This window comes from Leuciscus leuciscus, assembly GCF_965113295.1.
Source record: "Leuciscus leuciscus genome assembly, chromosome: 4".
NCBI lineage: Eukaryota > Metazoa > Chordata > Actinopteri > Cypriniformes > Leuciscidae > Leuciscus > Leuciscus leuciscus.
In genome coordinates this window covers 3,646,444-3,674,112 of record NC_138728.1, presented here as the reverse complement: position 1 = coordinate 3,674,112, position 27,669 = coordinate 3,646,444, and the positions used below count along the sequence as shown (strand labels likewise).

Sequence of the window (27,669 nt, the reverse complement as noted above, 5' to 3'; positions counted from 1 at the left end):
TTCTGTTGCTTCTACATGTTGTCACTTCTTCTTGAGTCTCTCCATCTTTGTCTGACTTCGGTTTGAACATAAAAGGCTAAAAGTTGTATAAATTTCCAGTGCATGTGTGTGTGAGGTAAAAGGACACAAGCTCTTGAAGCTCCGCCCCCTGTGCCGGGAGCAGCAGCTCATTTGCATTTAAAGGGACAGACACAAAACGGTGTGTTTTTGCTCACCCTCAAAAAGTGACAACTTTAACATGCTATATAAAAATATCTGTGGGGTATTTTGAGCTGAAACTTCACATACACACTTTGGGGACATCAGAGACTTATTTTACATCTTGTGAAAAGGGCATTATACCACCCCTTTAATATGAAGTTTATTTCTATTATTCCACGTCTGAAGTGAGCTGTAAATCATGGTCAGATATTCACCTGATGAGCAGCATGTATCCCGGCGTTCCGCCCAGCGAGATGATAAAGGAAGTGATGACGGACAGAGCCAGGAAGTAGGGGAAGACTCGATGGCAGCTCTCCCTGTTGTTGCATTGGCCAACGCTGGCCGTTTGATTCCCGCCTGCTACACAACTGCACTCCTCGAACACCTGAAACACACACACACCATACCTTAACAACTGCTATGCAGAGACAATAATTGCGGAGAAGAAGCTTATATTATAAACACTTTCTATTTACACTTTTTTCCCCCACATTTACCCTATATAAGTGATGCAAATTGTTAAAAGCTAACAGCGAGACACTACAGGTGAATAGGGTAAAATTGTTAACTAGCAGATATCACCATGAACTTTCCCAGTTGATTACCTACATTAAGATGAGAAAAAAAAAAATGTATGACAAGTTTTTTGTAATTGAATGTTTAAATATGCAAATTAGGCAGTATCTAATTAAATATGTGCTAATTTGCATATAAAAAAAAAAAACGAAATCTTGAGTATTGGATAAAGCCAGGTTAAAAATAATTTTTTCATTGTGTTCACATATAAGATGGGAAAAAAATTGCAGAGGGATTTATGGATATCTACTTTTGTTATCCTGTAAATCAGAATATACTGTCAATAGCCTTAAAAAAATGATTTTCGCCCTGTTTTTTGGAATAAAATGTTATATAAATCAGGCTAGGAATAATATATTTACAAATCCCTCTGTAAATGTCTTCATAATATAACTAGGTACAAGACTGGAAGGTTTGGTGTATATAGAGGTGCTACTGAAGTGGAGATCTCGGACTTGGAGAATGAGAGAAAAGTCATTTTGAGAAAACGGGCTTTAAAGATTTATCATCAGCCAATGAGATTGCGCATTCAGCCCTTTTACTTTCACGATTGGTTGCTGATAAAAAGGAAATGACCATATTTGGATCCGACAGCATTGTACAGGAGAGAGAGAGCTTTCCAGCGGTGTGTGTGATGACAGGGAGCAGACAGAGATCGCGGAGCAGCGTGTTCATTAGGAACGCCAACTTTTGTTGAATTTATGAGAAATCTACAGACGCAAACTGACAAAGTGTAGTAAAATAAAGACCTAAATGTGTATTTCAGACTTTTTTTCACCACAAGTCTGAAAGAAGACATGTTATTGAAGACGAATATCCCAAAATCTCAAAATTGACCAGTAAAAAAAAAACTATGTTTTTGCCTGCCGTGTCTCGCCTTAACAGCATCTAAAAATATTGATACACTCTCCATTTGCATAATAAATGCTTGACTCGTCATGCTTTAGTTTAGTCTGAAAGGAAAGGGTAAAAGACACTGCATATAACAGATGCATGAGATATGAATTGGACACAGGATGGGAGTCTGTCTCCCAGCCTTTTACATGCAATGAAACTTCACAATATTTAGACAGAACCAACCAGGTTTGCATTCTCAAAGAGAGACAGGGAAGGAAGTTTCAGAGAAGGTCCGAAAATTCAATATAGCCTTTGAGCTGAAGACAAAGAGGTTGTGATACACCCTTGAGAGAGCGCTGGGAACACCAGAGTTCAAGGCATAGGGAACACAACACATTGTCACTCACATTCTTTGAAGAGATGGGACAACAAACAGGCGCTATTGTTCCGAATCACGCCCTCGGTTCAGAGGCCGCGCTTACCGTGTCCTTTCCAGAGCCGTGGGACGTCCGGCATCCAGCCAGGCAGGGGGAGATGTAGGTGAGCCCGTTCTCACCGCACACGGGGTCCCAGTTTGCTTCAGGACACTGACAGCCTGCGTTGCAGGTCGCTAGGAGAGAACTGTCCACATTGTAAAGACTTTCCGTCCTGCATTCGAAGGACAAGGAGCATTTTATTATTAGTCTACACACTACCAGTCAAAAGTTTGGATTCATTATGATTTTTTTTCTTCATGTTTTTGAAAGAAGCTCAATAAGCCTTTGATCAAAACTACAGTGAACTGACAGTAAACATGTCATTAATTCCTGTGATGGATTTTCATCAGAAAAAACCTTTTCAGCAATGTTGTGTTTTCTACATCGATAATATTTAGAAATGTTTCTTGAGCATCAAATCATCATATTAGAATGATTTCTGAAGGATCATGTGACACTGAAGACTGGAGTAATGATGCTGAAAATTCAGCTTTGATCACAGGAATACATTACACTTTACAATACATTAAAATAGGAAAGGTATTTTAATTTTTTTAAATATTTACTGTTTTTCATCAAATAAATGCAGCCATGGTGAGCAGAAGAGACTTCTTTCAAAAACATAAAAAGATCAGCACTGTTCTGTACTTCATTAATACAGGAAAATATGTATATATTTTTCATCAGGAGTAAAATCGAGGTCGCAAGTAAGAAGGTAACAGGTCATCAAAAAAATTTCCTTTAAGACTAATTATAACTTTTTAAAAATAATTTACATGAAAATGTAGACTGGAGTAATTTGAATCTGAAATGTAAGACTGATTAACCCTTAGTTGGCTGGACTAGTAACTAGTTCTTAAGACACGGTCTTAACATAATGCTTTTGTGCAACTGGCCCCAGATCCGAACCCAAGTGCAAACTGCAAGCTTCATCCTACCCATTGTACGACCTGGTGATGCCGGCCACGTTGGCATTCTCACATCCCATGGCGAAGAAGAAAAGAGACAGGAAATAGCCCAGGAGAGACGTTCCCAGTGCAAACTTGGCTGCTCCCATGATGCTCAGCTTGAACTTCTTCATGATCACGCCCCCCGAGAACATTCCCAAGGCTACAGCTGGGATGTTGATAACTCCTGAAAAAACAGACGGCATCAGGAAAACCTGGATCAAAGGACCAGTGTCAGATTTGAAACAAAGGCAAAGCCATAGAATTCAGCTCAGCTCTTCTCAAACACGGTTCTTCTTGTGGTTGAACGGGCCTATTTGTTTTCCCTCCTGTCTTTCTAGACGCTAATGCCGTTTCCCCAAATGCACAACAGTCTCCAGTGTCTGCATACGTTGTGTGCTGATATTATTTTTGGATTTCATTCTCTTTCATATGCAGTAACGGTCCATGTCATACTGTGATTTAACCGAGCTATATAAACCTCTAGATTTGATATCAGAACCAAAGACTAATATTTAACACACATTAATAAAATCCAATCAAAACATAACATACCATTAAACTCTGAGGTCACAGCTGCACAACTGTGATATATCTGTGCACAGATGCCTTTAGAGGAAGACGACGTACCCATTAAGAAGTTCGCCTTGGACGCCGACTGTCCGTAGTGTTGCTCGATGTATTTTGGTTTGTATGTCACCATGCCGATCAAAGAGTTGAACTGGATGATGGTGATGCAGAGATATAAAAAGTAGACCGGGTTCCCCAAAAGGGATCTCAGTGTTGGCAAAAAGTCTGAAAAACATGCGGTAGTCTTTTTACTGAACAAAATCATCAACATAAAGTGACTTTGTGCTTAAAACAACAAATATCTGCCAATGGGGTCAGAAAAATAAAACTTGTGTTCCCTTTGAATAACATTTAATTTTCTGACCCCATTGGCATATTCATTTTCTTTTCAATTTAATTTTAGAAAATTGCCATATATTTTTTGTCTTGTTTTAAGTATAAACTTACTTTTTGTTATTTAAAAAAAACAAGACTTAATACCTGAAGTAATTTTGTATATCAAGTAAATGTATCTTGTTTAAGAATGTTGGGATATTTGTACTGTGAAACCATTAAAAAAAATACTAAACAATTTCTTGCAATGTGCTTCTTTTAAAATAAATGCCACTTGGTTTGAAATTTTGTTAATTAATTAATGGAATGGCATTTCGTGGACTTGAAAGTCCAAATACGTTTGGTTTTTTATGTGCAGCCAGATCTCTGATATTTTAGATATTTATATTTTCTAGGTGGTTTACCTTTGGCCATTTCTAGGAAGTTTGCCGGCTCGTCTGCCTGGTACTTGTGCTCCAGGAGGGGCGAGTCTTTGATAAAGCTGGTCCGCTCTGGAGAATACTTGGCAAGCCGTCTCTCTGGCAGGGGCAAAGACTTGGGCAAGAACCAAAACGGCACCGCCGAGAGCAGGGTGATGAATCCTGCAATAAGGTATCCCAGCCACCAGGCACCTACCCAGCGTGCATCTCCTGGGGTGATGCTAATGCTGTCTGTGAGAAGACAGTCACACACACACACGCATATGTCAACACGGAGTATACAGACGCTACAAGGCTCACTGCAGCTTGTCACATGTTCAGAATATTTGGGCCAGGCAGACGCAGACTGTGATCCACAGACAGTCTTAGATGTCTCGCTCTCTCCTCATCATGTACGCTCAGACAGCCTCCATGTTGTGCTTAAGCTGTGCCAGTAAACAGAAATGGTTGCATGTCACATAAACAATGTGCATGGACGAAAAGGAATAGCTCAACCGAATATCTGCTAATATTTGCCTGCATTATTTCTGTGAAACACAAAATCAGATGTTAAGTAGAACGTTCAAACTACTCTTTTCCATTGTCAAGATCTTAAAAAAGACAAGAAAGCAGCATAAAAGCACAATCAAAGTAGTCCACATGACTGCTGCGCTATATTCCAAGCCTTCTGAAGTCATATTGTAGTCACGAAATCAAAATTGACAGTTCTTATTTTTTAAGGAATATTGCAGTATTAATTCTAAATGATTTATCCATGCACATCGTTATGTTTTTTTAACATTCACGTTCCCTCGTAATCTTTAATCACAATAGAGAGCCTTAGTCCCTCCCCTCCGCTTCCGGCTCATGGGACCTTATTTATTTCGGAAAAAATATGTATGGTAGTCAATGGCGAGAGACAACTTATCTTTTTATTCCGTCTGAACTGTGCCCTGAATTACACATATGATGTTTGTCAATTTAAAAGATAATTACGAAAGTCAAGAAAGTCGCAGTTTGTCATAAAACAGAAGAGTAACATTTAGTTTTATGTGAAAATCGCTCAATGAACTACATCTCTCGTCTCGCACTATGTCCGTATGTGTGCGGTCTGGTACAAAACACTCAGGCATGACGGCGTAATGTTACGATAATAACATAAGACTATAGAAAGAATGACAGACGTTAGCTTCAGTAAAGTCAGCTTCATTCATTGAGAGAAAAGGTATGACGTCACATGTGCGCCTTTTGGGTTTGTAGTCTTTGTAATTACGTATTTTCACAGTCTTATACCTCAACAGTTTTACATCAAACTGCGACTTTCTTGACTTTAAAATGTATCTTTTAAATTGACAAACATCATATGTGTAATTCAGGGCACAATTCAAACGAGATCAAAATATTTGTTGTCTCTTGCCATTGACTTCCATTCAATATTTTCCAAAATAAGGTCCACATGGTGGTCCACCGGAAGGGGAGGGACTTAGGCTCTCTATAACTTCCCCTTCCTCTCTTCTCTTCTCTGATGATGTGTTAACTTGTGCCCTACATTAATTCTTCTGGTCCGAGAAGCCGTTTCACTTGGATATGTGTCACTACAGGGAAGAAAAGACTAGCGCAACTTCTGTTTCATACTTGCTTTAAATATGTCATGATTGGGTGGCGGAATGAAGTTTGATGTCAATGGCATAAAACCTAGATTTTCTCAATAGTCAGAATATATAGGCTGCACTTTAAACAGCTATATGACTAACCACAAACATTTTACAAATATTAAAATATGTCAGCATATTAGAATGATTTCTGAAGGATAATGTGAGTACGTGTATATTCAGATCCAAAACTGTTTTTACAAAATATATTTTACAATATATCAAAATATATCTTTTTTTTTCTTTCATCAAATAATTGCAGCTTTGGTGAGTATAAGAGACTTTTAATTATTCCAAACTTTTAGATGTAGGTGTAGTTTATATACTGCATAGAAAGACTAGATATTTATCTGCAATCATTAATATCAGTAAACAGAGCTTTCTATAGAAACACTTTATGTGTAAGATTTATGTGTATGATACAGATGTTTTCTGTGCTCTGTTTTATTGTCTCATTAAATAAAATTAAAAGGCAAAACATATGTGATAATATTGATAATACTGAATATTTACTGTACGACATCTGCCATTATTCCTTAATATTTTATTTTCTTATGGCATAACTTTCCTGCCAAATGTCTTGACTTTAGGGTGTAACGTACCGCTATATTATCTATGAATAAATGGCCTGTATAACCAGCATGCATTATTTCATATACATGCATAAACATTGCAAATGCCAAAAAACATTAGTTTGACACGCCATGATTCTAACATTCAAACTACACACACAAATCCAATCTTATTACATGTTCCAGCTGATGTCCCCTTTCACCTCTCAGTCCTCAATGCATGGTACATCTCATCAAAAACAGCTGTTAGCTAAATCACAGCTTAACATTTATGAGCCTTTACATCGTCCCCCGTCAAATAAAGAGTGTGTTTGAATGCCAAAAACGCACTCCGGTCCAACATAAACAGCCTCCGCTGCTTTCAAACAAGAAACAACAAAGTTTCTTATTTCCTCCTGCTTTTGTTTGAAATATAAACAAAATATGAATAATATGAATAAGCTGGATTTCCTCCAGATTCGAGGAGAGAAAGAGTCAATTTCACAATGAATTACTTTAGTAGTTAATGAATCACTAGTCTAAGATGAGCCAAAACCAATGGAACTATACAGAATAAATGCATTTTATATTATACTTTTTTTCTCTCTCTTTCTTTTCAAGACAATCTTGCCGATGCATGCCTAGAGAGGTTCATGCCGTTCAAGTCGTCTAGTGCAGATGCAACTGAACCCAGCGACTCCTTCAGGAAATAGTGAATCATTTCAACAGCACAGTTTCACTTCACTCACCCATATTGACAAATCCAATGTCCACGTATATCTTGGCACAGAGAGACCCCAGCAGGTAACCGCACACTGGGCCGATGACCGATATTGTCTGGACACATCCTGATACAGATGATACATGAATTGATTAGTTGCGGATATAGTCTGGACTGTTTACAGAGAAAGGCAATGCTCTCTAGGAAACACAATTAATACCAGGAAGCCGTTAAAGGGCAGAACGGTCTCAGTCACATTTATGACTGAATTTCCCAGTACACATTGTTTCAAAGCAGCTTTACAGAAAATTATGATGTTAATGTTTATAATATCTTCATGCCTTATAGCAGATAATATTTAGCAGATTAGAGCTGGACAATAATATTGATACATTTTGCAACAAGCAATCATGCAATTGAGATTTGCTATTTAGCACATATTGCTTTACACTAGTATGCTGAATGTATGCGGATAAAGCTGGACATACTTATTTTTATCATGACAACTCTTTGAAGATTTTTAGCATGGTAATGGATATGATTATGTTAATGTCTCTGCTGCTGATGATAAATGCTGTTATTGTAAATTATTGCTGCTGCAGAGCAAGTACAGTTACTTCCTACTGTCAATACAAACACCGATACACTGCTGTGAGCATGTATAAAATAACCCGCATCAGATCTATACAGGTGGAGCTGGGGAAGAGGGAGGCTTTCAGAGGAAGCACGCTGAGAACCGCTATAGTAAACGCTAACCAGATATTTAAATATTGAGCAGCAAGCTCATTGGCTGCAGATGCGACAGGAACCAATCAGCTTGTGCCATGTAGTTAACAATGTAAATGTCATCAGTTTGCATTAATTTGTCTGCGCCATCTAGAGTTTATATATATATTTATACAACTTCATATAAAGAGCTGGACGATAATATAGTTCAAGTTTGCAACAAAATAAAATAAAATAAAATAAATCAAGCAATTGAGATTTGCTTTAAAGCATATATCACTTTACGTGAGTATAATATATGTATGTGGGTAAAGCTGGATATAATATTCAACTTTATATATAGAGCAGTGCGATAATACAGTTTACATTGAGCTATGATATAAACAACCATGCAACTGAGATTTGATATATATAGTATATATAAAGTGAAAGTGACACGTGACGGCCAAGTATGGTAACCCATACTTGGAATTTGACCTCTGCATTTAACCCATCCAAGTTAATGCACACACATTAGGAGCAGAGTAGTGAGTAGTTAACACACACACACTGCAAACGTGGATACACACACCCAGAGCAGCGGGCAGCCTTTGTGTGGCGCCCGGGGAGCGATTAGGGGTTAGGTGCCTTGCTCAAGGGCACCTCAGTCATTTCCCACCGGTTCTGGAATCGAACCAGCAACCTTTGGGTTACCAGTTCAACTCCCTAACCAATAGGCCATGACTGCCCCTATATCTGTATGTATGCAGGTAAAATAGCATGTGCTATACTTCCCTAATATGCATTCATTTTTTTTACAATATAACAAAGTTGAGATTTACTATATTGTACATACCCCTTAATGTGATTGTACTGTATTCAGGTAAGTTTGGAAATACTTGTAGTAGTTGTATGATTTTTTTTAATGATCTTTATTAATTTTAAGTATTGTGTTAAACAATGAACCATCAAATACCATGCACTTATTATATCTGTCCAGCTAAGGTTACTCTACTTAATGTCCATCACTCAGCATGACTTAGCTGGACCGATATAATAAGTGCATGGTATTTGATGGTTCATTGTTTAACACAATACTTAAAATTAATAAAGAGCAGGATTAAACTGTTCAAACACAGATTTAGACGTACCGATGTAGAAGGCTGCGTTTTCCTCCAGAGCGTGATCATCGATGTATGAGATTCCCAGAGGTTGCACCGGGGTCTCGCCAATTCCACGCAAGATATTCCCCAGGAAAACGTAGATCCACATGGACAACCTGGACTCGTGTTCGCAACCTGAGAAAGGGGGAAGAGAGGGTGAGAAGCCATTCTGCAAATGGCGAGAGGCATTTCGAGGAATTGACGTGTGACGAAGATACCGAATGAAATGAGACAGGATAGATTATTATTATTATTAGAGAAGCATACACAAATAAGACCGTATGAAACCATATAAGGCTGTAGACTACAGTGATACCAGCATATGTTAGTCCCTAACAGATATCATATCTAGTTTAACCAGCAAGACTCCCATTTTTCTCCCATTTTTCAAGCAGTGTGTGTTAATGTACCTGCGCTCGGGACTGAAGAAGTGCTTGGACCTGTGGACAGAACGCTAGCAGACCTCATTGGACATGGGGAGAGGATACTGGTTGAGTTCACTGTCGATCGAATCGATGTTTCAAACTTGTAGCTGCATATAAAACATCAACAGTTCAGTAGCAGAAGTCACCATGTCACCTGACAACAATACGATTTAGACTGATGAAACTTGAAAGGCATGTAATGTTGTGGGTATTTTGATCAGAATGCATTTTTTTGCAACAATAATGAAGACGAAAAAGGGTTTCACTTTATTCCGAAAGTCCACTTTAGACATTCGACTAACTATATACTTATTTAGTTATATTTGCAACAACATGTCAACTACAACATGTCATTTTTGCAACTACATGTCGACTAACTCTCATTAACCTGCAACTACATGTCAACTAACTCGCATTAGAGTACTAGACTGTTAGGATTAGTAGAATAAGTTGACATGTAGTTGCAAAGTTACTTACAGTCAGTAGAATGTCTGTTGAAGAATGTCTAAAGTGAACTATCGAGATAAAGTGAAATAAAGATTAACATTAGCTTTGATTAATAAATGCTGTAGAAGTATGGTCCATTGTTTGTTCATATCAACTTATGTTGTTAACAAATGAAACCTTAATGTAAAGTGTTCCCGAATAATAATAATAATAATAATAATAATACTCATAATAATAATTCCTAAAAGTCAGGCTGCATCCAAAATCGCATACTTCTTGATTAAGTAATTACTTTGTGGCTGCTAAAACAATATTTTCTATATATTATGAATGTGTGTAGCATGAATGTAATCCGGTCATACTTTTTGACAACTGTTTTATGAATACTTGAATCAGACACACCACTCTTTCATAAACTGACTATGATATAGTATACGATTTCAGATGTAGCCATACTGTTGACAAAAACTACAAGAAAAAATAATCCAGTCGTAGCATTTTGGGTAGCATAAGCTGAACACTTATAAACTAAACTAATATGTATGAGATGAATCTGCAGTATATTACATTTAAACCTGAACAAACAGTGAAGCAAATGCACAGGTGATCGAAATATGCTAGTCAGACTGAGCGATTCAGATTTTAAATAGGCCATAAAAATGGGATGCAATATAGGATGTGTCATTTCTGGAAATTATGCACATCAAAAACATGACCCATTTACAAAACATTAACATTTAAAACAGCATTTCAATTCATCACGGAAATTGCACTCGAGTCACTTTAATAAGGTAATGTTTTTGAAGAGCATCATGTAAAACTCAAACCCTGGCACACTCTTAAAGTTGACAATGCATGTCGTTCGATTTACAAGTATAAAGTTAAATATGAATGAATAGAGCGTGGTCATAAATTCTGATATATCAACTAAAAATGTTTCCTTTAATACAGCAGCTTTACGATGCCAAGAAAGACATCTGATAAAGTAACAGCATACAGCGACAAACACATACTGAAAACGACTCGATGGCATTTGTGGTCAGGGACTTTAACAAGATCAAACTGGATCCATGTGACCCTTCAAAACAGCTCCCTGTTAACAGCGGAACAGTCGAGGCTGACGTGACATCACACATATTTTCACATTCACAGATGAAACTTACCGTCCGATTATAAAATGGGGCAAGGCAATTAGAAAAGTCCCTAGTGACATCAACAGGCAGCCGATGGCGATTATCTTCGGACGGTGAAGTTTGGCACCAAAGTAACTCACAAAGGCGATCACTAACAAGTTACCTAGGAGCGGAAGACGAGAAGAACTGTTCAGACAAACGTTTACGATGTGGAAAATTGTGATTGAGTTTAACAGGCTCCATTAAATGGATTGTTTCTTAGAAAATCCCCAAAATCAGCTAAAAAGCATGAACTAAAGTAAGCAACTAACCTCAATGCAAGTGTATGAGGAGGACTGGGTCACTATAAGGATGGCACTCATCAGCTTTGTGTTATTGTACAGGGGGTTTTAAACTCATGTTAAGATTTAATCCATGACTGAAGCATGTATGTTCTTCATAATACAGCTCAGGAAAATCGACTGATTATTTGGTCATTTTGAGATCACTTATTACTGTGCTCAATTAACAGAGGAGCTGATCGCACTTATTATTTCATAATCTATTAATAGATAAAATATGGATATGATGGAAGTAATATGCACACAAAATTGCTCTTATTTTACAATGTCACTCAGCTTTCTAATTTTGTTTGCATGCGTCCAAGGTCAAAAAACACTTAAATTTTCTCCTATTACAGATTGCAGAATCATCTCTTTCCTCAGTGTCTGTTAGGTTTGATCAAGGATTCAGTCTCTATAAACCCTGCCTTTCCGAGAGCCTACAGTGCCTACAGGGATATACATGGGCAGCCAATGAAGACCATAGGCGGGCATTGTACAAATTTGTTACAAACCTACGTAGGTTCGAGCAGGAAGTTTAAAATCGTTTTTTTCTTTCTTTTGGGAGACGACGCATGTGTCTCATACGTAAATCAAGGAAGTCTCATTTCAGAAAAGTAACCATTATAAATTTAATATGCTTTTTTTTATTAATTTTTTTTAGATTTTGTGGATATTGAGTAAACGCTGTAAAATAAGAGCAATTTTATGTGCATATTATTTAAATAAATAAAACCCCAATTTTGGCCATTCACCACTGACATTCACCCATGAATGGGAGTATCCGCTTCACAAACTCTGAATGAATGAGGTAGGGCTGCACGATTAATCGTATTTTAATCGCGATAACAATATCTGCCTCTCTCGATTAATTTAAAAAAATCGTCGCGATATTTGCCCGCTAGTTTTTTATCCTGAAAACGCTTTTTTATTAGACATTTGCATTATATTGCATTGTAAACAAGTTCCCACTAGCACTGATGTTTGTGGTTGCCATATCTGAATATCTTAAATCTCCCAAATTACCCAAACAGAGCTTTTCTCTTACATTGTATGCCCCGTGTTTTACTTAATCAGTGCAATCTGGCAACCCTGCGCGCGCTCTACACTGCGGAAAAAGCACTGATCTCCACAGCGATATTCTGTTTGCATGAAATTGTTACACAGCCAGTCTGTTTCTTCACAAGCCACTTGTGCCGTTTGTGTGACTAAATCTGTTTCTAAATGAGTTTCGCTGTTTTATTTTTTGAAGTTTAAGTTTTTAACAGTTTTCATGATGTGAATCAGTTGAAAACGACAGCCACTGACCGTTTTCAGTGTGTATCAACAAGTAGACAATTTTTCTTTGCAGTACGAATTTGCTGAGCGATCTGGATCTGTAGCCTACTTTGTCTCATTTTCAACCGAAATGTGTCGCTTAGAAGATCTAATGTGAAGACGCGCATCACAAAGCGCTCATCTAACGTTAAATCATGCCATTTGTATTGACTTGCTGTCTGAGTAAGTTGTAGTTGGTTAAATGAAGTCTGATGGTTTGAAATTAACACCCGCCAACCCGCCAAATGCGGCTAAAAATGAATTTTGGCGGGTATCGCTGTCAAATCACTGGCCAATTTGGCATGTTATTATGTTTACTGACTTTTCTGGAGAAATTCGTGTACACCAAATCTGCGCGGATTTTGCGCAAATACTTGTGCAAAACCATTAACTGTCTCTTCTCTTTCTCTGTAGTTTCTCAAATGAGAATAATCATGATTAATTATCGCGATTATAATTCATGATTATCATTTTAACCATTATCGTGCAGCCCTAGAATGAGGCATTTATATAGCGCTTTCATATGTAGGCCTACTACTGTACACCCAAAGCGCTTTACAATCATTTCAGGGAATCTCTCCTGAACCACCACCAGTGTGAGCATCCACTTGGACAACGCTCACCACACACCAGCTATAGGTGGAGAGTTCACAGACCCTCTGACCATGGCGCTTCCCAACTGATTTCTACATGATTGACCTCTTTGTCTGTGAGGAACATTTATTGGCAGAATTATTTGGCTTCTGAGATTCACGGCTCCATGAACAAAGGTCTTTGTGAGCACAGCTCTGTACCCAGCATGGAGTTCAGGGCATTTCATGGATTTAATGGGGACAGGGATTCTCAGACGTTTAGACCATGGCTCAGTTTATAAGAAGGTCAGTCTAACCAAAGAGAAACAACTCACCCAAACATTTACAAAACACACACACAGCAGCCTTTGTTCACGCGGGTTTCCCGAGCACTTGTTGATAACAGGGATGGAAGACAGCCGATAGAGAGTGATGCAAACTCTGACACATGATCCCTTGCTTTGGCTGTGCTCCTCATCCCGTTGCCATGGCAACACTCCTATGGAAACACTGGTTTCTAGGGCCACGCGAGCTGCGGATGAGTAGTGTGAGCTGGGTTTAGCCTCGCTTTCACTACTCTAGACTACGATTTTCCATGTGCAAAAACGAAAAAAAGTGCTGAATCACATATTCTGATTAAGACTAGCGCTGTATGGCATCCCTTGACAATAAAACAATACATTTTTATTTTATTTTATTGGCCCTTCCCTGCACACCTGCAACGCTAGAAGCATTAAGTCATGAGATTATAATTATAAATGATTAAATAATGCATTCATATTTATTTTTTATTATTTGCATTGTATCACAATGGAAATATTAGAAATAAAATGCATGCATGTGCATTTTAAATAGTAAAGTTTAAACTGCAACAGATTTGCGTTGAAGACTGGAGCTGTGACCTGTTAAAACAGTTTTGCAGTTGCATAACTGTCTGATCTGTCGGACCACTGCACTGCGCAGAGGACGACAGCTGTAAATTGCAGCACACATGGTGCGTCTCAGTGTTATTTCGCACTGAAGAGCGGTGAAAGGCTAGATGAGAGCCTTGGCAACTGGTTCGCGGAGGTGACGGGATCGAAACGCAGCTGACGCATGAAGATCCGGTTCTTACCCATTTCAAAGCTGCCATCAATGACACCTATTAAGTAACTCGGGATGTCGAAGCGTCTTTCCAGCTGAGTTATTGTGCTTTTCATATAGCTCCCGGATAATGCCTTGGCAAAGTAGGCAAAGGACAAGGCCACGAGGAACATCTGTAATGAGACAGAGACAGAAAGACAGTCAGATGCTGCATGCAGAACTCGCACTCTCCCTCATTAACCTATTTTTTTTTTTTTGACATGGAAGCAACTCTTCATTAATATGCATTTAAAATCATAGGGGATAAGAGAACTGGGGTGGGAGTAGAGATGGTGAGATGGAGAGAAGGGGGATGCATTTCTCGAGCTGCAGTGCATTATGGGTAGTGGGACAAAAAGCGGATTAGGAGAGCTTATGTCACGCTCTTGAGCGATGCTACTGCATTCAACAACAGTGACTTAAGCCTCCATGAGCAAAACAACAGGAAAAATGAGTCGCTGCTCATGACTGTTGCTGGGGTTTCTGGGCCAAAATCATCAGCATTCGCAGAGGTTTCGCCTCGGCACAGCGGTGCATCTTCACTCTTGTGGGATTTCCCGCACGCATGCACACTCCCTGCATCCAAAATTAATAATCAACGGAAAGGTGGAGAAGTGAAGGGTGAAGAAGCAGAAAGAGAAGGGAATAGAGGAGACTATACAGCTATACAGTCGTCTTTCAACACACACTTGACTTTTACATGTAAAAAAGGCAGAGCTGAATCACTTTTTGAAGCTCATCAGAATAAAACAATCTTCATATGGCGTCCCTTGACTATATTAAAGTCTGTTTTCTGTAAGATTTTAGGGTTATCACTATAAAATAATAATAAGATTAAATATTAAACATTTGTATTTTATTTATCATGTTTATATACACTTTTTAAAATGAATACTTAAATTCAGCAAGGATGCATAAAAAAATGATCAAGTGACAGTAAAGGCATGTTTTTAAATGTTACTTAAGATTTCTATCTCAAAAAAATCCTCTTGATTTCCTGATCAAAAATGTATCATGTTTCCATAAACATTTTAAATAGCACAACTGTTTTCAACATTATTAATAATCAGAAATGTTTCTTGAGCATCAAATCATCATATTCGAATGATTTCTGAAGGATCATGTGACACTGAAGACTGGAGTAATGATGCTGAAAATTCAGCTTTGATCACAGGAATAAGTTACACTTTACTATATATTCACATAGAAAACAGCTGCTTTAAATTTTAATAATATTTCACAATATTACAGTTTTTTTTGTATTTTTAATCATACAGTAGAAAACCGTTATTTTAAATTGCAATATTATTTCACTGTTTTAACTGTGTTTTTGAACAAATAAATGCAGGCTTCTTTCAAAAACATTACAAATCTTACCGGACCCAAACGTTTCCATCACCCGTACATCCTCAATGCAAAAACACAAACACAGACCATCACAACTTCAATAAACTGACATGTCTCACTTAATTGATATCACTAAACCAGGAAGGAGACCAAAGGAAGCATTAGACGGTAATGTAACAGATCTAAAGATGTCTTTTCTAACATCTAAATCAATCAATCAATCAATTAGTTGAGGATGTTCTCTGCATCGCTCTCTTAACCAAGTTAACCAGAACTTTGTTCTGGGTCATGCAACTCTGCGTCACGGCTAGTCATGATATACTGTGTTCTTCGACAGGGACTCGAGCACTCACATTTCTGAAAGATTTATGGTTACTTTGGGCTACAGGGGATCGTGCAAACCATACTGGGATTTGGAAGGCAGGCATCTAATGCCGAGAGAAGAAAGAGTAAATTAGCATGAAAGAAAGAGAGGGAATGTGAGAAAGCGTGCCTGAAGCAAAGTTCTCCGCTGATGAGACGCTCAGAATAGAAACACTGCTAAAAGGTGACAATCACCTGTCCATCGGCGGTTTACAAACAACACGCACAGAATATCAGCATAAATGACTGAACAAATGAATGCATGAGAGAGCAGACACCTCAACCAAAGGTGCTATCATGAACGATGCATGCATGTGTCTATCACTGACTTCAAGTTCTCATTAATTTACAGCTGCACTGTCAATACAGTGGCACGTCCCTCATCTCCTTGGAGCCCAAACTTAGATCACATTACTCGTGGGCGCAGTAATCTGACCGCCAGCCAACAGCAACACGTGCTCGCGATGGCCTCTGAGCTAATTTTCAGCTTTTACAACAGTCCAGAGATTTCTTCACTCGAGAGCACATGGGTCCCTTCGTGCGCTCATGGATTTCCCAAGCATGCGCGCCCGTCATGCACTGACACAGTGTCTGTAGTTAACGCTCCATAGCTCTTTCACAGCAGTGAACTGAACCCCAGAAAATTAGACTTTATTGTTTCCTCACTTTTTGACCTGTGAAATTTTCCATTATCTTTTCAGTCATCTGCGATTACTGGACATTCATATTTTACAAATGTTATTAAAAATGTGTTAAAGCTGCCGTCGGCAACATTTTTTTGATCATATTCAGTGTAATCGACACTATAATCCGACAGAACAACATAAATAAGATGGTTTTAGAAAAAACCCCGAGCTTCTAACTCCACCTGGAGCGTGTTATTTGTTTTGCAAAAATCCAGCGCTCCCGCTTCATCAGGTCCAATCAGCGCAGGGGGGTGTGAGATCTGACTGTCAATCACAGGTCGTGCACACGCCACAGATCCCCCTCACTCGCGCACGTTAATATCACATGCACACGCCACGCCTGAAGTTCGCCTGGAGATTGCATGAAGCGTGATGGCGGAGAGAAAATCTACTAACAAGCTTCCAATTCCTCGGTTATTGCTATCTATGGATAGATTAGCCAGGGCAGCCTACCTCCGAGTCCATGGTGTTGATAGATGCTGAAGAGACGGACGCGTTCACAGAAAATCAGGTACACACGCACAGTGACGCACTGACGAGCACGACCTCGATGGGAGGGTGCTCGCTGGTAGTGGGGAGGGGCATGAGAGTTGTAAACATTCAAAATTTTGGCTAATCGACCCAATCTGCCAGACTTGCCGACGGCAGCTTTAAGGATTTTGTAAGCATATTGAGCAGTTGTGCTTGGGAGTCATTTGTTTTATTTGTGGTAACGCAATGAAACATGGCAAATTTTGCGAAAAAAAGTTTGTTTTGTTCATCCCTCATATTTACTATATTTAAATATTTTCCTCATATTTTGATGGTTTAATTGAACTTGTAGGGTTATTAAAAAACAAATATCCCCTCTGGTCACTACAAAATATGTACTACTGTATATCTCAGGGTTATTATCATTAACATAAACGCAGGTTGTCTTGTGAACAGATGTGGCATATGACACAGTGCTGCCCACAAGGCTATTGCTCCTACATAACAGCTTATTTTAATCAGTTCTTTTGTCTTTGGGTCATCATATTTCTCACAGATTTCTGGTCGTTTTAAATCAGATACAGAAAGAGTAGCACAGTAAAGATTACATTTATATGAATGCATTAGTGAGAGAGCGATTGTGTGTGAATTAATTCCACATGGCAGCATCTAATAGTGCAGCTGTGGGTTTTAGTTAAGAAATATAGGCTAGAACATTTCAGTTTCGAAGCTATTTTTTTTTGATAAATCACAGAAAAGTGTTGACAATACATTTCCGTGCAACTGAATGTTTCTGTGTGCGCACGATCTGCGCGTGATGTGTGAGCTATGTGTGTGCACGTTACAATACAAGCACACATTAGTTTAGAACGGCGATTAACTTACGTGTACAATACGATTTTTAAAACGTGCATTCTCCCGATCAATTTGTCTTGATGAAGTATGCTTGAAGTCTCTCAGAGTATGCATTTATTTGTCATTTTTACTGTTTGATTTCAAAGATTTATTTTCTGTTGTGCCTTCTATATACCCTGGTAATCCAGAGTTCTCGCGAGAGCACAAGTTGAATTTGCTCAGCGAGTTACTCTGGTGTCGGGTAATGATGCTCATTAAATATGCCCTTGTATCTGAGCTGCACCAATCACATCGGGTTATCTGATATAGGTGGGCCAGAGGCGAGATGACGACAGCGCTGTGACGTCGAAGTCATTAGTAAACATTGCAATGGCTATGGATGAACACCAGTTGTTTGAAACGGCTTTGGCCGCTACAATGAACGAGTTAGACTTGGCTTTTTCTCTAAAAGAGGAACAGAAGACGGCACTCGAATTGTTCCTTTGCAAGAAGGACGTTTTTGCTGTTTTGCCGACTGGATACGGCAAGTCTAATCTACCAGTTAGCTCCGCTGGTAGCTAAGCGTATGGGGTTTATTGTTGTGATTGGTCGTAGTGTTATCCAATTGCGTTCAGTGAGATTTTCAAATGCATGCTTGGTGCCGCCCCTCGAGCTGGCCAATTTTCATTAGTCGACGCCAGACCATTAATCTTTTAGATTTAGGTCTGGATTTCCAGGCTACCTTCTATAGGCCGTAACCAGCGACTAGTCGACGTCAAGCTTAAAGTGTAATCGACTAGTCTGTGCAACCCCTATTAGGAATACTTTTAGCTGTGTTGCTATGTGTCTTGAGTCAGCAACTGAGTAAGCTAACACTCTCGCTGCATCTGAATATGCCTACTTCCATACTATATAGTATGTGAAAAACAGTAGCTCCAGATCAGCAGTAGACCGATCAGTGTATGACGACAAAGTATCGTGAGAGCAGACGGCTCTGTTTGCTTTCGAATCGCTCTTTGTCCTATGTCTAACACCGATAGGTCTGCGCATTGCCGCTTAAAGTTGAACACACCTTTTACTATCCCATGAGGCCATGGGAGAGTATTTTTGAATGGCAGTGAAGCGACGCAACTGATGCCGTAGGTCACATGAGTAGTATATTAATACGACACACATTCATCCTATACAGAACATACTTTTTTTATGGTCACAAATTAAGTTTCAAACCAAATGTAGTACCTACTATACAGTATGCGATTTTGGAGACAGCGTGTGTCTAGAGCGTCATGCTTATAATAAACCCATCCAACATATCTGCACATTTTTGACATGACTTAAAAATTTGAGGCTGTCTACACTGGACACAAAGTAAACAATATAAACTGGTTCATTTGTCTTTCTGAACGGGTGCATGATGGATGGTGCTGTTGCTGTATGGTATTAAAGACTCAATGACTCATCGCAATGCCCCATTCACTTTGACGAATCACCTATTTTATATTTGAAGGTCTAAATGCAGTGATTTTTGGCTTGCACTTCTGTAACTGAAGCAGTCTTTTCCAATGCACCGTGTCTGTCATGGTCTCACACCGTGACACCGGCTAACACCCTCTGACTCCGCCTGCAACAGTAGCCACGCCCCAAACCCTCACTATAGGTTGAGCTGGAAAGTGATTGACAGATCTAAGCAGACCACTCTCAAAGTTCAGATGGTGTCTGGGAGGCTCAATGTTTACACTTTTGTGGGAGATGAACCCTTATGGCATACTAATAGATGTCAATGAACCGTAAACTGGGATAAGAGAACGCATTTGCTCTTTCTGTGTGCCCACATGTCCTTCAATTTATTACTGGATGTGACAAAATGTTTGATTCTTGTGTTATTTGGAGAGAAACTTGTAGAGCATTGAAAACCTTAATCGGCTTTACTATAAGGGTCTCTATGGGTGCAATTACAATACCTTTATTCATCAGATTACTCTGCATTCCTGAAGCATGCAGATCATTTCTGAGATCAGACCTCAGGCTAAAGCAAAGAATTTGGAAATCAGAAAAGGCCTCCGTAAAGGTTTATTGGAGGATTATGATCAGCACACATCTAAGATGTAATTTACCCTACTCTGCGTGGTCTCTTTTCTTAGAAACGGCCCTTTCATTGTGTTCGTCCTGAAATAATCTGATTCTAAGCAGCTTTTACACTATTGTCTCATGCTAATTTAATCCCAAGCAAAAACAAGCCCTTAATTCAGATCGCATTCCGCGTGTGCCAAATCTTAATGTTTAAAAAAACATTTTATGTCACTAATTAAGAGCTAAGCCTTTAGAAAGCTCTCATGGCTAGTCTGGGAACTCAACAAAAGCTCTTTCTGGACACAGAAACACTCCCTAGTCATTCACACTTTCAAACCCAGAGGGTCAGCGGTTTGATACACAAAACAAGTCAGCTGATAACATCTTCTGCTATTGCTGTTATGCTCTTTTAAAGGCATTTAACCCCTTAATGGCCTAAGGGTGGCGATAGTCATGTGATTGTGTGTGTGAGCTCTTGGATTTCTGCCATGTAGGACTCTCTCTTATTGAATCTCTTTGCTATCGTTTGATGTTAAAGCTATGCCGTTTATTTACAGTACATTTAATCATTTAGAAGACGCTTTTATTCAAAGCGACTTACAAATGAGGAGTGCAGAAGAACCAATTAAACTAACAATAGGACAACAATATGCAAGTGCTGTGACCCTTCCCAGTTTAGTCTAACGCAGTACACGTAAAAAAAGAAAGAAAAAAAAGATATAGAATAGAAAAGAAAGTGTTAGTATTAATGGTTTAGGAATTCATCTCTTATTCCACTCAAAACAAAGCAGATATGTCACTAAAATTGTGCTCATGGGTGTAGACAATGATAAAAAGAGAATGTCCTTCCACCTGCAATCAAACAGTAAAATATGGTTTAGAGGTGAATTTTAAAGTCCCCCTTTTAAGCTATTGTAAAGGTTAAAATTTTTGTTTTTGAGTCTCCTATAACAGGTTTACATGCATCCAAGGTCAAAAAACACTTTAATTTTCTCATAATATACATTGCAGCATCAGCTCTTTTCTCACAGCGTCTGAAACCCTTTGATAAAGGTCAAATTACCCACTCTGTTGTGATTGGTGCACTCTACTCTGATTGGTCAGATGGCCCAGTCTGTTGTGATTGGTCCACTCTACTCTGATTGGTCAGATGGCCCAGTCTTTTGTGATTGGTCTACTCTGCTCTCATTGGTCAGATGAACCAGTCTGTTGTGATTGGTCCACTCTGCTCTGATTGGTAAGGTGGCTCAGTCTGTTGTGATTGGTCTACTCTGCTCTGATTGGTCAGATGAACCAGTCTGTTGTGATTGGTCCACTCTGCTCTGATTGGTAAGATGGCTCAGTCTGTTGTGATTGGTCTATAGCTTACAGCGTGATAGCCTCATTACATTACCATATCTGAATTTCAGCTCCAGATCTTCCTCAATACTTGATACACAGTAATACGAACAGTAACAATGGCGTCAATTTTACCATATCAGTCTCATCCTTTGGAAGTTCATGCAAAGTGAATTTGCTTTCACATCGCAGTGACGACAACACAAACCAAACTCTTCCAGTCTCAGCTGTAGTGTTTGAGGGTAGATGTTGTTTGTGGCCAGCCAATAAAAACCCTAGACTGGCATTATGCAAATTTGTTACAAACCTACGTAGGTTCGAGCAGGAAGTAAAGGGGGGTCGCACAACTCGAGGTATCGCACACCGGATGCGCACTTTCTCAGTTTATGGCCAGCATATTGTTTAAGGACCTTATGAAATTAAGATAATGTCTGTACTATGTTATGATTGTACTGTACAATTAAATACAATCATTGCTAAGTCTGCAGTCTGAACACTTTACCTCAGAGCGTCCGTTAACTGAATGAATTGAGAATCTCACCTGAAAATCCGGTAACATGATTTCTTTAAATGAATGTAAACTAAAACTAAATGTATATTGCATAGCGTAGTATTCACAATAAGATGAATAATGTGTATTATTAAAGTAAATTATGCTGATTTTGAATTCATGTATAATGAAATTAAATAAGCAATTCACCTGTTTGCCACAACTACAAAAACAGTTTGTGTGTGATTAGCACTGTATGTTTTCAAATTTAGCTTGAGTAAACCTTTACATTATAACCTTACAATACTTCTAAAAGGTGCACATGACTGTGTCATATACAGAGAGTTCATATAGCTGAATGGACCTTCTGTGGCCGCATTAGTGTTCACGACAAAGGAACTGCTGAGCATGACTATCTCGTTATTTACTTCGTTAGCTATAATCATCTCATCAGGAGTGCTGGCTCAAATCCCTCTCTGTTCTCAGACCTCAGCTCTTCAGAAGAAGATTCCACCACAAACTGAAGCTAAATCTTGTTTGGACCCAAAGACGTCACAGTGCTTCAGGCCCTCAAAGCCTGTTACGCGTAAAGCGACTGACCTGCAAGCTCACAAACATACCAGCGCTTCTCCTTCAGGAATCAACACTCTGCTTTTATTTGTGACAATCGAGTCCACCAGAAAATAAAGCTCATCTAGGTGTTAAAGTAAAGAGATTTACCTTGAGGCTTGAGCAACAGGGCTTTGGGCCGTTCTCCGGTGACCGTCTCTCCTTGTTCGGCAGGTCCATCCTCCACAAGAAGATCTCGTTTTCTTTAGGTGACGTTTCTCTATTGCAGTTTCTTGGCATTTATGCATGCATCCCTGCAAGAGACACAGTTTGCATATGTGTGTGATCCATTTCTCCCGACATAAGGTGCTTTCAAGCAAGAATAGGCTGTTCTCTTTACAGGTTTAAATAGAATTTGGGAAAACGGTACAACTTTGGCACGGTGCGTTAAACAAAAGGTGTGAATTCAGTCATCTCAATGCAATTCTCTTTCACTTCTTATAGACTGATTGAAGTGACAACTCTAAGAATAGCAGCGGAAAGATCAGCTCCCTGGAGAAACGTGCCACTATCAGTGGAAAGCATTTTCTGGTACAGGTTTCAAATGCATGTTTGAATTGTGGAAATCTGGGGGAACAACAAAGTTAAAATGATTCCAATATTGTTAAATTCAGAATAACTGATGACCCGTACGAAGAAACCTAGTACTCAAACTCAGTGTGCAAACTTTGCTATCATGTAAACAAATGCATGCTCTGTGCTCACATTGTCTAAACCCACACACGATTGTACCTTATATATCACTTTGGGACATTTTAATCTCATTGAGATTAAAGAGAAATACTGAAATGAATGAGTTTGTGCAATGCATGCTCTATAGTTTCTGTAGGATTGAAACTCGCGGCTTTCTGCCAGTCGACAGAACTGTCATCTCACAACTACTACTTTGTTCTTCCTTCTTATTCTACAAGGTATAGCATTAAAAATGAATAAAACCTGTGCCCTAACAGCACTAACTCTTAAATACTGATTGAAAGATCCAAAAGATTTATTGGTTATAAAGCAAGTAAGTGACTGTGCAGCCAAATCACACAAACATTGAGGTTCTTTCGACAAAGTTATGACAAAATCTCAACTCTAGCAATAACTAAAGTGGCAACTTATGTTATTGATTCTCGATTTAAAAAAAGAAGCCAACCAAGATCCAACTTTTGCACAAGAAAGTCTTTTATACCTTGCATATATAAGCAACATCTATAAGCCTTTCCAAAGTCTCTTGAACCTTATAGGCTGGTAATTTAGCTATTCAAGCTCTGATTGTATATTCTGATTGAACTTGATGAGTCATTGAGCGCAGCCAGAGCAGTAAATGAAAAAACATCAACGCAACTAAAAATTACAGAGGCGGCTTTATTTTAATTTATTAATTTATAATTTATAATTCATTGGACATATAAAGCATGCAGGCAGCTTTACTTAAAAATATTGCAGCTTTCTTCACAAGTTGACTTATTTACTTTAGTAATTTAACAGATTTTTCCTCTGCTTTTCTGAGTCACTACACATCATAAAGGGAGGAACAGTTCCTCTGAGGTTAGGTGTCTTGAGCAAGGACACAATGGTTCATGAATCAGCTCTTTATAGAGACAGACAGATAATTGGTTTGACTGATAATAATTATACATACATACACACACACACACACACACACACACACATACATACGTACGTACGTACATACACACATACACACACACACACACACATATATACATACATATATACATATTATATATATATATATATATATATATATATATATATATATATATATATATATATATGCATCCAACAACATCATTATGCCACAGAAAAAAAGTATTTAAGCATTTAAGGCTAAATGTGTGACCATTTATACACAAAACTACTTTGCATAAATACAAATATATATATACACACACACACACACACACACACACACACACACACACATATATATATATATATATATATATATATATATTACATTTAAATATTGATACATTAAATATTTAGATTTTGAAAAGTTCAATGATTTTGTAAAGTTAAATGATTTTGAAGTAGGCCTATAATGAGTATTAAGTTATTAGTATAGTACGTCAAAAAGCAGAAATTAAAAAAACAACTCTGCATTTAATCATAAAAATAATACTGATTTTGAAATCAAAGCCTTTCAGTTATCAGCTCAAATATTTAACCAATGCACAACTTTCTCTAGAATGAACGCATTGCATTTCTCTCGAAACTGCGAGCTCACATATACATCAGACGTGAAGGTAAACAGTCTAGAGAATGGATGAGTGGATGAGTGGTCATGACAACCAGTGCGCAATTGCGTCTAATTAACCAGCAGCTGATATGAATCCACGCCGAACCCACGAGTGACTGACCACAGGAGAGAGAAACATCTCACAGACAGTCCGAGACTGTTGAATGTATAAAATCCATTGCATAGCCATAGCCTAATAAAACCTGAATGTTTGCTATAAAACGCATTAGTCTCCTGAAACCAGACGAGCATGCATAATTAAAAGGATGCTAAAATAATGGTTGTTGATATAATTAATATGTCAGTGTTGCGGTTATTATGATGCACATTAAGTCTGAATCGTTCCAACTAATCCAGCAAGCAGCACAAACACACGGCAGTCCACATGCAGACCTACTTTTAACGAGCAGATGTTTGATTTCTCCTCTTCTAACACGCGCGCCACCAGACCCATTTTAAACCATGTCATGTCTTGTGCGCAATGCATATCCATAATTCGTAAGCAAGAGATGAATTGGGTCAAAATATATTATGCCTGCGTGTGTCTTATCAGATGCGATTACTCACCAAACCAAACAGTTTATATATCCGATCCGCGTCCCGGTCTCGTCTTCTCTTGGTTGTTATACAATCTATGGATATGTAAGTGTCCCTGCTGGTCCAGTGTGAGTGTGTATGGAGCAGATCATATGTGTCAGGTGGTTTTCACATGGAAAGAAACTTCCCACGGGCTGCCGGTCGGAGACGAGGAAAGGCACTTGGTCCTAGAGGGGTTTCCCAACACTTCCACTCACATCAGATTCTTTCGCTTTCTGCTCGACATGTCCAAAGAGTTGAACCTTTTTGACGTCGAGTCCATATGTTTTTCACAAGCCTTTCCTGAGGTGAGAGTTTCTTCAGCTTGACGCGGCTGGATGGACTGAGCTGAAGCACGTGATGAGCGCGCGGAGTCTCTGGATGATCAGATCATATGCGTAAAACGCGCGCGGATCGTTTCATCACTGTTTTAATAAAACGGTTACACTTTATCATAACTTACCTTTAATTTTTTTACAAACATATGATTCCAATTAGATCAAGTATCAATCCGTACACATCTAATGATCCGTTTAGCCTTAGATCACTTGATACTGTTTGTGAATGAAAGTAGCCAATTTCCTAGAGACATTTGATCATGATTTACATTAGTCATGCTGAAAATGCTTAACCCTTTGGATGTGGCTCTCTTTTAATAGCTCAAAAACATACCATTGAAGTACAAGGTGATCCTTAAAGATTTTGCCATTTTTTTGTAATTGTATTACTTTGTGATAGGCTAAATCAGACTGTCTGTAAAATGCGTAAGAGGAACATTAGAAACGTAATTTATCAAAACTTGAAGTGAAATTGTGTAAGGATGCCTGTAGTTGCATTTTTTTTCCCTACAATAATAAATTAAAATCTCATCTATGTGACAATTTTGCAGTGTTATTATCACTAATTCTAACGTGTTGCAAAGACACCTATGTGATCTTGTTACTGAGGTCAGTCTTTAAAATGAACACAATCTAACAATTTATGGAGATAAGCTACTTGCCTTGCTCGAGTATCCATGCACCTTTCAGGAAAACTGTGCCTGCAAATCAAAAGTGTCATCAACGTGACGTTACGCGAGAGACAGACAGACAGATTCTGTCAATGCCCAAACAAAATGTCAAACTATCTGTGCAAAGTCAGTCATTGCTCAAGAACACTCGACCTGCATTTATCTGTTCCTGTGTCCGTCCTCCTGTATCCAGATCAATTATACCGAGGCCTGACTTCCAAAGATAAACATTTCTGAAAGGAATGGGTGGCCTTTCCTGAGGTACACACATACACATCATATTTATCCACAGCCGGAAAGATTTTGTTATAGCCACATAATATTTACAGCTATACTTCTTAGTAATAGTCATTTCATCATTATTTTAATGGGATGTTATTTATTCAGTCTTACAGCCAATATGGAGTCCTCATATAACATGTTTCCAGGAAAGGGTGGATAAAGGAGAGACAATGCACATTCCCTTGTTTCCATGGAGATGACCAAGCCATAATATGACAGTTGTTATAACCTTCTGACAGTGGATTATACACATCCTACTCTTGCTGATACGTGGCTTGTCCATGTAGACTTGAAAGGCACCCGAAGGATAAAGCCATTAATGGACTGCTCTCTGCATTTCTGATTCCAAATCTGAAATGAATGACGCAAACCATTATGGTATTAAATGCACTGCCCTTCAATGCAAATGCACTTCATCATATATATATATATAATTGATAACGATTATGAAATGCATTGCATGTTTTAACTTTGTCAGTCAGAAATGGGGATTTTTATAAATTATAGATAAGCATGCATTCAGCCTCTATAGCATAATATAAATAATATGCTAAAAATGCAGTGCTTTCAATCAGCAGATATTACATATGTAATCTGAGGGATTATGCGGTTAATATCAAATGAAAAAAAAATATATAAATGACAATCAGCACAGAAAAAAAACAAAAAACATTATAAATGTAGAACATTAAGCAAATAGTTTGAGGAATATCTGATGAATACAATATTATTTGGGTAAAACACATTCCTTCATCTTAACAAGGTGGAACTTTTATGTACATTTCTTCGAGTGTCCATTTGCTCATTTCTCCTTCAGTAATTTCAGAGAATGACTCATACGGTGTGACTGGTTTCTGTGCGGTTTGATATAACGTAGGTG

The 27,669-nt window shown here is 38.4% G+C and overlaps 1 protein-coding gene and 1 long non-coding RNA gene across 4 annotated transcripts in view; one reads left to right on the top strand and one right to left on the bottom strand.

Moving 5' to 3' along the window:
- The window catches only part of slco1c1 (solute carrier organic anion transporter family, member 1C1), a 41,050-nt gene that overhangs the window by 4,893 nt on the left and 8,488 nt on the right, over positions 1-27,669 (bottom strand). Inside the window, exons 1-12 of one of the 3 annotated variants that reach the window (XM_082166777.1) lie at positions 25,490-26,678; positions 22,786-22,928; positions 14,459-14,600; positions 11,166-11,298; positions 9,541-9,662; positions 9,119-9,265; positions 7,291-7,389; positions 4,345-4,590; positions 3,668-3,832; positions 3,029-3,224; positions 2,097-2,262; positions 417-586 (exon numbers count right to left, since the gene is read on the bottom strand). In XM_082166777.1, coding sequence (XP_082022903.1) covers positions 417-586; positions 2,097-2,262; positions 3,029-3,224; positions 3,668-3,832; positions 4,345-4,590; positions 7,291-7,389; positions 9,119-9,265; positions 9,541-9,662; positions 11,166-11,298; positions 14,459-14,600; positions 22,786-22,914 — 1,715 coding nt within the window. In that variant the 5' untranslated portion in view covers positions 22,915-22,928; positions 25,490-26,678. Of the gene's footprint in view, positions 1-416; positions 587-2,096; positions 2,263-3,028; positions 3,225-3,667; positions 3,833-4,344; positions 4,591-7,290; positions 7,390-9,118; positions 9,266-9,540; positions 9,663-11,165; positions 11,299-14,458; positions 14,601-22,785; positions 22,929-25,489; positions 26,679-27,669 lie in introns of those variants that run through there. The other 2 variants (XM_082166778.1, XM_082166779.1) reach the window with 2 other exon arrangements.
- LOC309496758 overlaps positions 20,568-27,669 on the top strand; it is a 226,906-nt gene continuing 219,804 nt past the window's right edge. The window contains exon 1 of the long non-coding RNA XR_014205224.1: positions 20,568-20,931. This is a non-coding gene — a long non-coding RNA (uncharacterized lncRNA). The remainder of the gene's footprint in view (positions 20,932-27,669) is intronic.